At 35.4% G+C, this 16,774-nt stretch overlaps 1 protein-coding gene across 7 annotated transcripts in view; it reads left to right on the top strand.

Annotated features, from left to right (window-relative positions):
- Positions 1–16,774, top strand: part of LOC100167283 (hormone receptor 4) — a 79,138-nt gene extending 62,364 nt beyond the window's left edge. For 6 of the 7 annotated variants that reach the window (XM_029491524.1, XM_008184594.3, XM_029491522.1 and 3 more), the window contains 13 exons: positions 5,512–5,616; positions 8,047–8,161; positions 9,136–9,878; positions 10,084–10,726; positions 11,530–11,678; positions 11,802–11,863; positions 12,267–12,449; positions 12,547–12,681; positions 13,311–13,439; positions 14,503–14,649; positions 14,746–14,938; positions 15,030–15,160; positions 16,022–16,774. In XM_029491524.1, the coding sequence (XP_029347384.1) occupies positions 5,512–5,616; positions 8,047–8,161; positions 9,136–9,878; positions 10,084–10,726; positions 11,530–11,678; positions 11,802–11,863; positions 12,267–12,449; positions 12,547–12,681; positions 13,311–13,439; positions 14,503–14,649; positions 14,746–14,938; positions 15,030–15,160; positions 16,022–16,102 (2,816 nt within the window). In that variant the 3' untranslated portion in view covers positions 16,103–16,774. Of the gene's footprint in view, positions 1–4,589; positions 5,294–5,511; positions 5,617–8,046; positions 8,162–9,135; positions 9,879–10,083; positions 10,727–11,529; positions 11,679–11,801; positions 11,864–12,266; positions 12,450–12,546; positions 12,682–13,310; positions 13,440–14,502; positions 14,650–14,745; positions 14,939–15,029; positions 15,161–16,021 lie in introns of those variants that run through there. The other variant, XM_001945691.5, reaches the window with a different exon arrangement.

The following is a 16,774-nucleotide window of genomic DNA, read 5'->3' as shown; positions in this document are numbered from 1 at the left end:
TTGCACTAACCGAGATCTCGGTCGTCGGGTCGTTGGCCGGCCGACAACGGGTGCGAGGTTTTTGCCGCCCGTTTTGCCTTGAACTCGTTTCCAATGATATAGGCAGCCGGTTATTCTATTTTATTTTCCTCTTATCTCTCAAACCGGACTAAAACGTCGAACGTAACGCAAAGAACGTTGCTTAACAATATAATAATGTATTTAATTTGTTTATCTTATTATAAAATAAATGTGCCGAAAAAATTATGTAATTATAAAGCTCTCTGCATTTGCCGGAACAACAGACTTAACATTAACCCGTCCATAATTCCGGAATAGAATTCGTATTCCGTTTCATATAATACATTAATACGTGACTGTGACACGTATTTTCCGTAACCTAGGTATAGGTAATAAGCTGGTATATAGTTAGGTACGAGTGTATGACGACTGCGGTAGTGCGGTGTGTCGTATATCATACGATTTCATATGGGATATTCGCAGTGCCAAAAATATAAAATGGCTTATAATAATAATATATATTGGGTAATGCTACGTGTGCGAATTTCAACTCTAAACTTGGGTCATCTTTTGTGACAACAATGATGACGATTTGATGATTATTTTTTTGCTAAACATAATTATAACAATCGATATCGAGTATTGTTGATGTTCTACAAATGTGCCAGAAAAGCGGTTAAAAAAATGTTTTTTTTTGTTATTCCGTTTTAGTAGACCTTGATGGTTGCAACAATATTGTTGATTTTCAAATCGAGTGTCGTGATTGTCAAACGTTTTCAAACGATAACCCATGACTCGAATTTGACGTACCTACCTACAATTTTTTTTTAAACCATCTTGTTGGATAGATAGAATAGCATGATAGATGCGTAAGCCGGATGCCGGAATTACATCCGGGCCGCGGTAAAACAGTCATCGGAAACATATATGTTATATGTATAATGCATATAGTTATTGTACATGTATATATTGCATGACTACATGAGTATATTATAATATATCGTAATGGAGTGTATTATTATGTCAATTTTTGTCGGGGAATATATTGTGTTAAAACCGCGGCGAATGTATGTCACAGTTGTTGGCCGAAAAAAGTCCCATGTCTGCCGCCGTGCACAGTAGAATTATCTTCCAAGAACCATTCTATTTTCGTACGATCGGCTTTTGGCTTGTGTCGCATTTTCACATTTGATACCGCCGCTGACATTACTTGTAATAGGCACGGAATAAAATAATAATAATATCAGTAACTATATTCGTGGACGTGAACTTGATTGGTGTAGAGAGAGAATTAAAAACAAACGCCGAACAAATAATTGAAAAAAAAAACCACTCAATTCAAGTTGCGAAAGAACGACAAATATTACCGTCGCGTTTTATAGTTACTCACCGACCAAACGATTATATTGGACTACCTACCTATATTACAATATTATTATTATTATTATTATTATATTGCATTTTATTGTCTTTTCTCGTATGATATTTTAATATATAATAAGGGACTGTGGTGGTCAAATGATTTTGTATTATTTTCACCTATTGGGAATTATTCTGATTTTCTTCCACTTCGAACATAAAAAAAAATAATTTAAGATCTTAGCCTGTTGTTTTTTTTATAACTTATCAGAATAAAAATAATTTTGCTATCAAATATCATGAATAGTTTTATCAGATTAATGATTACAGAAAAAAATTATTATTCAGGTACTTTATTTTTTAATTATAATAATATTATTAATATAATATTGAAAATAAAAGTTATGGGTGGGTGGGGGGAGTGGGTATATTCACTACACCACCACCGCTGTTCGATCATCTTTATAGATACCAATTTGGTAACTCAAACAATATACAGGATGATTACATTTTTTAACATTTTTTGTACCCAGTATCTCAAAAAATAGGTACACCTACGAAAAAGGTTTATTTATGGGAAAAAAATTATTTTTAAGAACATTAGTACTCTTTGAGATGGTGAGTATTTACTATTTACTGTTAAATGAATCACCCTGTAGTAATCAGTATTTTAATAATATGATGCACCTATACCTAAATTAGGCAAACAATTGATAAGTAGGGCTTGTAAAAAGTCGAATAATATTGTATCAAGTTTTTATTTTTAAATTGAAAGAAGTTTAATCAATACCTCTTAATTAAAAAAAATGTTAAAAATTAACATTAGCACTCTCTGGTTTCCCCCTCCTTTAAGATTTTAATTTCTAATCCGAGTTGCATCTATACATAAAAAACATAATATATATATATATAGGTACCCGGCAGTCGGCACACACCAGTAATGGGGTTTGGTAAGGCTTTATTCAACGATGATAATAATAATAATCGTATATAAACGAATCCGGGATTCGAAATGACGTCATATGTTAGATATAACGTTTGAAAAACAAATTCGACCTACATATTATAATAATATATCGGTTATTGTGTTTTATGCGTTGCGTCGCGGCTAATGATCCGACAACACTTGTATAACAACATGATTATAATAGGTACGATATTACGATGTACACGATTCAAATATACATAGATAATCATTTATCAGCATTGCACTGGACTGCGTGGCTTTATCGTTATTTTTCCTTTTTGTGTATTTCCCTAAGTCTTAAGACAAGGGAAACGAAAACGACGATGATAACTGAAGTTAGTAGCTCCATACAATAATCTATATAATTTGCGTGTATATCGCGATATACGCCGTACCTAACTGTACGTAGAGGACATAATTCGATAGAAGGACGTTCGGACAAAACAAAACCTCCAAGACTCGATACGGTCCGGCGCGTAAAGAATGCCTAGAAATAAAACGTTGGCTGTGTCGTGTACAATCATTATTAAGATCGAATGTATCACGGCGCGAACCTATATAATATACGATCGTATTTTTAAAACCCTTTCCTTTTTTGCGTCGGCTGTCACGAAAAGAAATTTCCGAACGCCAACAGGCAACAATACAGAAATTATTCTGCAGCCAAAACTAACAGCCCCTTTGTTGTATACGGCACCATACGTATTCATATTTACACACACACACACGTATGTGAATATAGACAAAAGCCGAAATATCTATCACGCATCGTTCATAACGACATTCAAACGTAGGTATTATATTTTTTCTATTTTATTCTTGCCTCCGCAGTCCATCAGTTCTTATAGGGCATAGAGTTATTTATTATTATTATTATTATTTGTAGAACGTAGATCTCAAATTGTGTGTGAATTTTGCATACTATATTATTATATTTATTTACTCGACAGACCCAACATTTAAGTATAAATTATATTATGAATGTTATAAAGAATTCTTTTTTTTAGTGTGTTTTAGTACAAAGCATATATTTTGGAAAAAATTAATGCGTGTATAAATAGATAGGCTATTTAATTATTTAATTATTTAATTATATATTTAATCGAGACATTTAGGGATCAACTTATTCGTATAGGTACAGCATGTAAATTGTATAAATGTGTGATATTATGTTATCGTTACGTCGACAGTGAATATTTTGTTATTCCTATAAATGGGTTAGGTTCTTACACGGTTTTTACACTCTTACACGTATACCTGTGAAAGATATGTAACCTGCAACGTGTAAGATGAGTGTTACATAAACAAAAAAAACCGAACGAAATTCGCTCGGTCTGGCAATCCGGTTTGGCAAAAGACAACAATAATAATAATCCCAACAGTCCATCTGTTCTTCCTCTGCAGTAAAATCGTTACGCAAAGAAACAAATAATCGAAGAGATAAAAACACGACAACCAAAAATCGTTCTCACGATTATTTAACCATCATATTTATTGTTACGAATAATATTATATGCAATCGAAGAAATGTTTCGGTAATACTAAATATTAAATAATAATAATTAAGAACAATGATTTGACTATCGCGTCAAATATTTGTATAAGATAAATAAAATAAAATAAAATATTATTGCATCGCGAGAAGTGCATGAGAGCAGTCGAAAATCGAAATGAAAACTCCCAAGCTCTTGGAACGCGACCGTTTACAAAATATCGCTAATTCCCTTACCCACTGTAATTTGGGGTGACTTTGGGACAGACGACCGACACCAGTGTCCGGGTCTGCGCGTGCGCTCACGTTGTGCACACTTTCGCGCCGTTGATGGCTGGTGGGGAGGAAAATCTAGTACTCGCGCGGGGGATGATGATGTTTGTTTTCCCGGGGGAAGATGAGGTGGAGTATACAAGGCGTATAAGTGAGTATAACACTGTGCGTGTGTTTTGACGATGTTTAAATATACGGCGACGGTGGTGTCGGTAGCGTTGCCGCCGCCGAACGGGTGGGCGAACTCGCACGGCGCTGACCTACTTACCGCAGGCGCAGGTTACCGACCTCTTCCCTCTTCGTTTACACCGGCGGCAGCGGAGGCCCCACTTATAACCTTCACGCGATACACAAACAAGCGCTCACACGCACATACACACACACACGCTCTCAGACCGTCGTCGTTCGCCGACAGTGGCCTCATCTACCATTGGCGGCCGAAAATCCCACCAGAAAAAAAACCGTTCGTTTTGCATTAAACAGACAGAGATTGCACAAGCCTCCGTCGCGTGTGTACACTCGTTTAATACATAGGTACAAATATTTTTTTTCTATTTTGTCTTTCTCGCTTTTCTCCGCCGCCGCCGCCACCGCCGCCAACAGCGGCTCGATCATTCCCGAACCAATCGTCATCGATTGTACGCCGGTCCCGCTATCGTTGCAGCCGCCGCCGTGACGCAAAAGTCTGAAAACTTTGGGCGAAAAAAATTCCCTCGATCGTATTCGTTTCGCGACGCTCAAGAAATGTTTTCGGTTTTGGCCGAAAATATATTTTTAAACCATTCTCAGTGTTAAACAGTCGCGGTGGCTGGGCGTTACCCCGTGTTCGCGGTCGCTGAGAGATAGATGCCGCGTGACGCGGGTGTTGTGCGCTACGGGGCGTGCTCGTGTGGCTCGTGTGCGACAAAAGATTGAAGAGAAAGTGACAGTATTCGCTCGATGACCGAACGCGCCGCACGGTGTCGTTTATATTCTATATAAACGTTAGATAGGATTTTCTCCCATGTACGACGCCGCCGCACTCTCGTCTACGAGATATTATGATTGAATTTTTTTTTTTACTTTCTGCGACGATGCGACTACAGTAGCAATTATTATCATGTGTTATGGGGCAGATTTTTTTACACAGCGCCGTGTCACGTTTTAAATGATTGGACTTCACGCGCACATATCGACGAATAATATTTTTTACATTAAGCGAGGTAATTGTTTATCGTTTATGTAATATACTGATATATATATCACATAGGTATATATATTTACTATTTAGTGAACAGTTTTTTTTCACGTGCTTGTGTGTACAAAAAAACATCGCATAGTTCGTAAAAATGTTTCCAACACGATATTATAACTATACAACAAATTAACAGTTTTGTCTTCGCCAAATTTTAATTGCAACGATATATTGTTTGTTGAACAGGAATTATGACCCTAACAAGTACCCCGTGTGACCTGAGTACCATGAGTCTGTTTCAAGACCTGAAACTGAAGAGGCGCAAAATAGATTCAAGGTGCAGCAGTGACGGTAAGATTTTGTAGATACCTATAATAATAGTATTATGCACTATTTTTTGGTTAACGATCTTTTAACTTTTACTTTGGTAATTTTGAATAAGTATTAGTATAATAGTTTGTTAGGTTTGTTTTATAATCAGTTTAAATTAAAAATCTAACTATTTCATTTCGGCAAAAAAATCTCGTACAGATCAGATAAAATTGATTTTTGTTTTGATTTGGCTCTATCGTAATAACTGATAAGTGATAATATATAGCGATTTAACCTGATTGAAATTAATATCCTGCAGTTCTTACTTCTTATATAAAATAAATGTGTCCAACTCGTATACTAATGAAAGGAATAGTGATTAATACATATTAACTAATACTTTGAACTTAGGAATATGTACCATATACTACTTAGTCACTAATATAGGTAATTACTTATTAGATAGTAAAAATATAAATATGTACCTATTTTATGACATTTCCTAGCTTATATAATATTTCTGTACGCATTTGGTATCAGGTACTATTTATTAGTTTGTTTATTTAAAAAAAGATTATTATTATTGTGTATTTGCATACACAACCCTTAAAAAGAGTGTAATATTTCCCCACGTCCCCACCCTTTACTTCTTAGACATAAATTGTAAGCTTTTGCACTTAACGATATATATATATTTTTTTTTAATTATAACTTCCTATTTTACCCGTTTTGTTGAAATACTTACATTAATTTCAATTCATGATTTAAGGTGGATAAATAGCCTATTTACCTATTGTTTTCATATAAAAAATTATATTTAATGTTAAATTCAGCTGATTTTAGAGTATGATTCACATGATTTATTATTTATTTATTTATATTTTATTCACTATATCATAGTTATAATGATAACTCCTGTAAATACGTACCCTACGATTTTTTTTATACATTTTCAATCATTGAACATAAACTATATACTTAGACGTTTTTTAAATATATGTTACATATACACTACTATATGCACAGTAGTCTATGGATAAAATAATAATAAATTATGAACCTAACTAATTGTTTTTATAAAAACTAATTCCATTAATTCACGTTAAATAATATTAATTAGTAGTTATAATATTGCTGTATGGACATACACAGTGTATTACACACATACGCATTTAGAAAATACATTTTTAATAAAAACAGAAATATTTATTCAAAACTTAATATTTACCATTGTATCCTTAATCTTGTCTATGTACCGTATATTATATTATAATATTTATGTATAAAAGCGTCTCAACGAGTAACCTACTAGTTTTGGTAATTCCTTCATCGTCAAACCGTGACGACATGACGTCTATATATTATATACTTATTAATCGAAATTGACCCTAGCTACAACCCGTTGGAACGAAATACTTAACCCAGTGACCGAAACAAATCGACATCCCAGACACGACATTTTTGTTGTTGTGACACTGAACCCGTCCGTAATATGACGATTCTTTATGAGTCGCCGTATATTTATTATCGGGGAAGAAAACTTGTGTAGTAAATAGTAGCCGAAATAACGCGCATTAGGTACCTACTATAAACTATTACAATACATGGCAATAAATACGTCTAAACCGTCCAGAATAGCTGGACACCGGCTGGTTTTCATTGTGCCTAAGGTCATGGGAACCTATCTGCAACACAACCCCAAATCATGGGTTTGTCACGGTGGTTTTTTGTGCGGCACGCGGGGTTTTCGCCCACGTGGCCGCACCGGTACGACTCATGGGAACTGACCTGACCCAATTCCGTATTGTCGTTTTTATTTCTTTTCATATAATATCAGTATTATTGTATATAATATAATATATATATATCGGTTACTCCATAAGACTTTTCCCCCCAAGAATCAGAAGACCTATATTATCGTATAATTGACCAATAATCGTCGACGACAATAATAACAATATTATTATAAAATATAAAGATACGCGCCTATTTCCAAAACCAAATGTTTTCGATTTTATTCCAACAATTTCACACTCTTTGGTCGATTATACCTGTCATTCTCCTGACTTAAGCGAGTATAGGACATATATCATATAGGTACTTATTATATTATATTATTATATACTGGTGTTTAAAAATCGCATCATTCGGCGGTTCAGTGAAAACATTTCTATTACTATATTATTACTATATTGTAATTCACTGCGTATACGGCCCCCTAAGTGCGTGACCTAATAAGGAATAGTCGAAACGACTTCGTTTATCTTATCTGTCCTAAACTGCACTAGTGCAGTAGATACCTTACCTATACATTTCTTTGAGGGCCTATATTATGTATGCACGTAATTATACGTACAACAATATCGACATAACGCGTACATCCATGAAAATAAACATCCTTAAATAGGTACTTCTTATTAACTACCTACATTAGTTTTAAAATCGTTGTTTGTATTTATGTTTGAACAGGTGAGAGCATAGCGGACACTAGTACTTCATCACCAGACGTCGCTGGCCCGGCGTCCCCATCTAACCGAATGGACAGATCAGTACCGTCGCCTGGACTTATCATATCGATGGATAGGTAAGATTTATGGTGATATACCAAGGAGGGTATTAAGGAACTAAGGCATCAGATGGTGATGTATAAGATTTTTTGCAACCAGCGACAAACATCTCGTTTTTTAAACAAAATCACGTGATTGCAACTTCAGCGATAGCCTATCGTCTAAATTCGTCCAAATAATTTTTTATTACTATACAATACAGTTGCAAAATCTCTCTGTTTATATATGATATTTTCAAGAGTATTCGTAACCGTGGATGATCGACGATGTCTTAAGTGTCGCATGAGACGCAATAGGCGATTCGATTCCAACCGTTTTAAGGAGTTCAATGTAGGCAATTCTCTAAGTGCTTGCATGTGAATGTGTGTCTGCGACTATACTGCCCAAGAGATATCGGAACGTTTTGCACACGCGTCACGCACCCACATTTAACTAATATGTAATCACTAACCGTCGAAAAATATGTTTTACTAAAAATCATGACGTCCATTTTGCCCATCGTAAACCAAAGTATTCAGTTAAATGTTGAAAACATATTGAAAATTGTTAAGAAGTTTACTTGAGATCGACAACCCAATTTTTTTTTAATTATTTATTTTTTTATTACCTATGTATAATCGTTGTTCTGTTTAGTGTTGAAACTAACATTCTTCAATTTTTTAATTTTTTAAATAAATGTAAGTGTAAGGTAAAAATTTAAATTGTTTAAAGTGGGATGATCAATCTGAAGTGATGTTGATAAAACATTTAATTAAATTTGTTTTAGATTTGTTTATCAAATAAATATTTAAATACAACCCCGATACAGTAAGGGGTACATTTTTAGGTGATATACTTGCCTTTGTAGTGCTCTATCACATCAACCATTAACGATTAAATAAAAATATCTCGTCTAAACGCCGATCGACTTTACTGCTCAATATTATTCGTGAACGTACTTTCAGTTTTACTGGCAGTTGTTTTAATTTGTCTTGCGTGTGTGTTTATACAGAATGGTGTCGTCTCCAGAATGCGGCAGCATGACCACGGACAGCGGGCAAGACCCGAATGACGTGGGAGAAGGCGTCAAGGTCAAAGAGGAGATGTTGGACGAACTGCAACCGAAAGATGCAATCGGGACGGGATACGAAAACGGGACGGTGGCCGATAACAAGGCGGAACCACCGTCGCCGTCGCCATCACCTTCGGCGGTGGTTACAGCAGCGTTGGCGGCGGCGGCGACGGCAGCAGCGCAACAGGAGCAGCAGCAGCAGAGACGCGAGTCGGTGGTGATGACAAGCCCGTTGAGTTGCGTTGTCAAGTCACCAACAACACCGCCACCATCGTCGTCGTCGTTGTCGCCACCCTTGACTTGGACGACGGTGACTGCTCAAACGAATCCACCACCGCTGCGGTGTTACACGCCCTCCTCCGTTGCCAATTCCATGTCGGTGACGCAGCAGTACCAGCAGCGCCGGCAATCTGTCGTCACTTCCGTGTCATCGGCGTTTTGGAACGCGGGCACGCAGACGTCGCCCGCGTCTACTGCGCCCGGTAACGCATCCGTGGCCACCGCCGCCGCAGCGTCCGTGTTGTCCGTGTGTCGCATCAATGGTGTCCGGCCTGAGCTCATTGGCGGTGCGGGATTCGCGACCACGGCTGCGGTCGCCACCAGCAACACTGACATGAAACCACCCGCTGCCATACCCCCACGGACCACCCGGTCTGCACCCACCGTCATAATGGGCGAAGCGGGTAAGTCATTAAAATTTAAAATCCATATTATTATCGTATTAAACGTAGGTACCTATATAATTATTTTGAGGAGTAGAATATTTTTTGGTGGACAAAAATGTAGTGCACAAAAGCATATATTATACATTTATACTCATTAATAATATTAAAACAGCCAAAGTTATGAATAACAGTGTTGTAATTCGAAGATAATTGTGTTTTAAAGGTGGAGTGCGGACTATGATCTGGTCCAGTCCACCCTGCACCGTGGAACAGTCTACGTCACCCGCCAGCACTGGCTGCGGTTCCGTACCATCAACGGTCAGCACGCCGTACTGGTCGTCCGCGGCCACATGGTCGTCCAACACGTCGTCCACATCGTCCCCATCCCCGTCACCCGCAGCGGTCAGTGAAGAGTCAGCCGCTCATCTACTGTTGAACCTTGGCGTGGCCGCTGGCCATGATGTGGCGTCTGTCATCAGCCACATGCCCGGTCTCAGGCCCATTGGTGGCCAGATGCAGCAGACGTCAGTGGCCAGTGGTGGAAGTGGTGGTGGTGGTGGTGGTGGCAGCAACGTCACCAGTGGTGGGCAGCAGAGCTTTCACGTGCCGCTCAATATGGAACGGCTGTGGGCCGGTGACCTGTCCCAACTCCCGGTGGCCGCCACGCATCAGATGCACGCGCTCAACCTAACGGCCAACACGGGACCCGGATGGCCGATGGCTGGTTCCAATGGCGACAACAAGTCTGCGCCTGTCAACGCATACCACCAGATGGAGGAGGCCGAAGAACAGGAACAACCCATGGTGTGTATGATCTGTGACGACCGAGCCACGGGTCTCCATTACGGCATTATCACTTGCGAAGGGTACGTATTTAGCATTAAACTCAACAACTGTATTGTGTTTCTCCGGTTTACTAGCATGTAATAGTATTTGCAAAATTTGAGTTAAATACTACGTGGGAGTAAAACCACAAAAATAGTTTGTTGACGAGTTTTTGCGTGCTATCAAACTATTAAGGGTTAGTCGAAATAAGAAAGGCTGTAACGGTAATATACGTCTATCTGTAGTGTGGATTTTTAATATAAAAAAAATATAAGATGTCAAAAATATAAGGGTTTAGGTGCATTTGAGATTGAGGTAGAATCAAACAGGGTTGAAATGCCACCACATTTTGCGACAATGGATATGAGGAGTCATTCTGCACGTGTCATTCATTAATCATTATACACTACCCCTTTTTAATGACGTCACGTTGCCGAGGTTTAGAGTCGTATACGACTATCACATATATTGATTTATGAGATTTTGAAGTCCAAATTTCGTCGCTTCAAAATTGGGTTAAAGCGCGTATTTTTTCTGGCCTGCGGGAAAAACACACGGCACAGCGCAATGTCGCAAATGTAGCCACGGTGCGATGTATACGCATTATACGTACGTATCGTCGTCGTAGTAACTGTATAACTCTTAACGGTACGCCTCGTCTCCCTCAAGGACGACGACTTTTTTTTACTACAAGGTTATAGTATATTAATGGTATTACGCGCACGTTTCCATTCATCCGAAACATGAGTCGTTAACACTAACATAAAAAAATACAACATTTATCGTATTTATTATTGTTTTTTTTATCTGACAAATGTTTAACGTTTTTCTTATTTCCAAATAGATGCAAGGGGTTCTTCAAACGTACCGTCCAAAACCGGAGGATATACACGTGTATAGCTGAAGGCACTTGTGAAATAACAAAAGCTCAAAGAAACAGGTGTCAATACTGCCGGTTTAAGAAATGCATCGGTCAAGGAATGGTGTTGCAGGGTAAGCGAATTGTGTCGAGAACACTATTTAACTATATTCGTAAAAATAAAGACATTATTATAGGAAATAATGACGCAAAAATAATACAATAATATTTTATTTTGTCGTGTTTCTATAATATAGCCGTCCGAGAAGATAGAATGCCAGGTGGACGAAATTCTGGCGCTGTATACAACTTGTACAAGGTAATAAGCTTATTAGTGTTGAGTTGTTTCTGTATGGTTTAGTGTCATGGTGGGAGGGGGGGGGCATATATTAATTTTCTGCTTACGCGATTAGTGACCTACGGTACAATAATTAATACAGTTTAGTTATTTTTCAAACGTTTGTTGTTCGTTGTCGTTGTATTTGTAATACACGTTTATGATAATTAATAATAATGTACCATGATATTGTACTTTTAAACTCTATGTTTTCAAAAATATTAAAAATATAAAAAGACAAAATTTGTATTTCACAAAATGTATTTATAGTATTTAATTACCTCTTAAAAAAAATATGAAGATTTAAGAAATTTTACATTACTATATTTTATATATCATTATACGCTTACTTAAATAACATTATACTAAACCACGTGTGGTATAGGTAAAGTATAAGAAGAAGAGGCCCCCGAAGAACGGACAAGTAAAAATGGAGAAGTCCGTCACATGCACCACGGCCAGTACCATGACCACGATTAAAACAGAAAACCAGGATAACAATTCCTCGTCTATGTCGACTCTGGTCAACGGTACCATATTAAAGACTGCACTAACGAACCCCAGCGAGGTAACTATTACATTTTAAATACTACTCCAAAGTGTCAAATGTATGTGTTTGTATAATAAATAATAATATTTATGTCCATTATCATTATCCTCCACAGGTCGTTTATCTCAGACAACGACTAGACAACGCTGTCAGTTCGTCGAGGGACCGTACGTTTTCGATTGAAGCTACGGTGAATATGATCAAGAACCTCATGGACTGCGACGAGTTTCAAGATATTGCCACTCTGCGGGTAAATACGCGATATATTAAAATTTTGTCGAGAAAAGTAAAACTTACAATATATAGATAGATAGGTAATTTTAACATTTAGTTATTTTACGATAACGTAAATAATAATATTATGTCATTACATTAATTTGGAACAATTTAAACTTAAATAAGTAATCATAATAAATTCTTTAAGTTTTATATACATTTCTTTTGAATAGTTTTTGTATAATATACATTTTAATTATTATATACTATTTGATTTGTATATTTTACAAAATGGCTACCAAGTACAAAATATCGAGAAAAAAAATCAACCTTAAAATTTGAATAACTTATCTACTCTACATTGAAAACGTATTTTATTTTTACATTTTACAATCTGAGCTTATTAAGCAAATAAGATAATGTATAAATGTATAATATAAGTGAAAACTTTAAAGGTTATTTGCAATTCTTGTGCTATAGACTACTATACCTATATTAGATGCTTTATGTCTTTATACCATATTGTGTATTTATGTGTACACACTACACATCGAAAACGAAATCGGTCTCTAATAGTAGTTATTAGTAAATCATATGGTATTGTAATTTAGTTGTTCAGTATTATACACATTATAATATTATTGTATCGTGTTTTGTTTATAGAACATGGAGGACTTACTCGAACACAATTCTGATCTGTCAGCCAAACTGATGCAGATCGGCGACTCGATCGTGTACAAACTGGTGCAATGGACCAAACGTCTTCCGTTTTACCTCGAATTGCCAGTCGAAGTAAGTCCAGTTAACTACCATGAACTTAGGTGTAAAAAACTACTCTATGATTCAAGTTTATAGGGATTACATATAAAAATAAATTTATAAATGTCAATAAAATATATACTTTTATTAAATAATTCAATACATATTTTAACTATAGTCAATATACTCAATATGACAATACGTTAATACCTATTATAATAATATCATAAAAATAATTTTAAATACACTAATACAAGTAGGAACACAATTAATACAATTTTATGGTGTAACGTATAGTACGTTTATGAATTATTATTCTATTATACGGTATATTTTACTGTTAAAGTGTTCAATTCAGACATTTCGTATTATATCTAGGTCCAAGTGTTTTTGCCCGAAGTAAAAATATTCAGATTTTACCTATTTAGCATAATAGCATACATTAAAATTATAATATTATTATATTAGCAATATATAGTTATTTCATGAAACGACGAATAGCGTGATTTACAATTACATACAATTAAAATAATTAAATAGGTACATATTTTCTTCTCTTGGCATTTGGTATAATATGATTATTAATTCTATATACTTTTAGGGAACATTCAATATCGATACGAGTTAAATTAAATATACTACTATTTGTTACCTAAACTTATAAGTTATAATATTAAAATTCTTGAAAAGCAGTTGCACCGAACACTATATCCAGCCAGATTAATTGAACAGAAAAATCGAGTGCGTGTATATGTATAGCCATGTAGGAATAATTAACTTTATTCTCAATCGCAATGTAAAACTGTCAAATCATTCTGATAAACCCTGCTATAAATTATAATACAAATAGGAGTAAATAGTGTTTGAAATTTGGGAGGGGCGGTAGCTCAGGTCTATACTTGATACTCTTATGATCCTTTTAAATTATAGTATTATAGTAGTGAGTTTTTGGGGGGTTATAGAAATTCTAGGGGAAGGGCTACCCCCTCACTATTTTCACCTATGATTATACATAAATGGCGAACCGATGAGGGCCTGAGGCATGTCGCCTTAACGTATTTTGATTACAATAACTTATATAGATTACATTTTACAGGTGCATACGAGACTTTTAACACACAAGTGGCATGAACTGCTGGTATTGACCACCTCGGCATATCAAGCGATACACGGCCCCCAGAAGATATGGAACTCCACCAACATGAACGGTGACCGGAACGAGGATTCCGAATTCCACCAAGAGGTACGGACATTCGACGATGCGATATAACGACAATCTATACTTTTCACGAGTATACTTACTATTACATATTTTATACTAAACCGAGGTTGTCTACAGGTGTTTCAAAATCTGTGTATATTGCAAAACTGTCTGTCATCGATGATGGGCAAACCCATAACTATGGACCAGCTCCGGCAAGATGTTGGGGTAATGGTGGAGAAGATCACACACGTCACCCTCATGTTTAGGAGGTTAAAGCTACGAATGGAAGAATACGTGTGCCTGAAAGTCATAATTATGTTGACACAGAGTAAGTACATTAAATATTACCGCGAGTATTGGCAATCCAGAATGGAATATTATAATAATCGTTGTTATTTTAATTTATTCTTCTTCTACAGATAATGGTAATACCACTAGTGAGCTGGAAACCATCCAAGAGAGATATACGTCTTGCCTGAAGACTTATGTCGAACACACTTTTCCCATGCAACCCAACAGGTTGCAAGATCTCCTTCAACGACTGCCAGAGGTAAAGTATATACTATAATAGATACTCTTGCAATATAACGACCGAGTTCTTAAATTGAATATACGTACTTTCTGGCCTTATTCTAAGGAAATATATCAACATTTCAGTGGTCATTAGGTTATGGGTGATTAGAATACAATAATCGTTAAATGTTATAAATAATATTTTGAAAATGTACATTATGAAAAGCTTATCGAATATTCTTTTGGTCAATATATTTAAGTAATACTCAAATAATTAAATGATACAAAAAAATGTATTTATTTATACCTAGGTAGGTAATAAAATACAATATATAATATATATATACATTTTTAAATAAGCTAGTGTTACACATTAGTAGCTAACATTATTTGTTTGAAATGTTCATCCGTTATCCGCACCTACCTATAATTTAATTAATGACTACAAAGTTAAAATTTCTACAGCTATAAATAACACGTCATTACCATGACAATTTTATCTTAAATTAAAATTTGAAAATTGAACCACCAGAAAATAAAAACTAAATATTCAATACTATTCAAACACTTAACGACACTGCATTTATATTTATTTCAATTCCAATACATTCTCGTATACCCAATACCCATTCCACAATAATAATATCAAAATTATATTATATTTACCATATTATTGGTTTTAAAATGTACATCACTTACTAAGTTCTCACCATATTCTATCTACAGAGTATCAGTCATCAACATCATTCTTTGAACAGTAGTGTAAAATCCTTAGAACAAGGCTTGCGTGTACTTTTTACTCTCCACCACTATAAAAAAATTTAAATATCGACGCGTGTGATTGACATTTAATCGCTTTATTAAATTAATTTACCTAACAATTTTTTCCCCCTTACAGATTCAGTCAGCTGCTTCGCTCTTGTTAGAGTCAAAAATGTTTTATGTGCCTTTCCTCTTGAACTCCACGATCAGAAGTTAGTGCGTACATTATGCACGGAGGATAGCTACTGATCATCATTATTATAATAGAATAGAACCAGTTACCAAAATAATAACTATATATGTACCTAATATATGAAAGTGAAAACGAAGAAGAAATGGAAACGACTAGATTTTGTCACCCTCGCGCGCATGCGTGTGTGAATGCTACCGTAACTATATATAGTTAGTACGTATTCATTTTGTAGGTAAATTGTGCATTGTTAATTGTTATATTATTATGTGAACCAGAGGAGATTCTTATATTAGGAATATTTTTTTAAAGTTTTTCTTGTTTTTTTTTTATGTATTACTAATACGTTTCATTTTGTAACACTTGAGTTTTTCCTTTACGATTCGGGAGTTATTAATCGTTGAATCCAGCTATGTAAAAGTATCTATAATGTTAACATAATGTTAGGATAATAATATAATGTCCGTGAAAATTTGCCCCACGTCTGTATAAACTTCGTATATATAAATATATATATATATATATATATTATATGTTATTTTAAGATAGTATAATTATTACGATACGAGAAAAGTTTTTGAAAGAGATTATAATAATAATAATATATGATGATGATGATGACGATATAGGTATACGCGTGTGGGTTACCTTTGTATTATTATTTATTATTAATTATACTTAATTGTAGTAGTAATGTTA

This window comes from Acyrthosiphon pisum, chromosome A3, assembly GCF_005508785.2.
Source record: "Acyrthosiphon pisum isolate AL4f chromosome A3, pea_aphid_22Mar2018_4r6ur, whole genome shotgun sequence".
Classification (NCBI taxonomy): domain Eukaryota; kingdom Metazoa; phylum Arthropoda; class Insecta; order Hemiptera; family Aphididae; genus Acyrthosiphon; species Acyrthosiphon pisum.
This window is presented reverse-complemented; position numbering and strand designations above follow the sequence as displayed.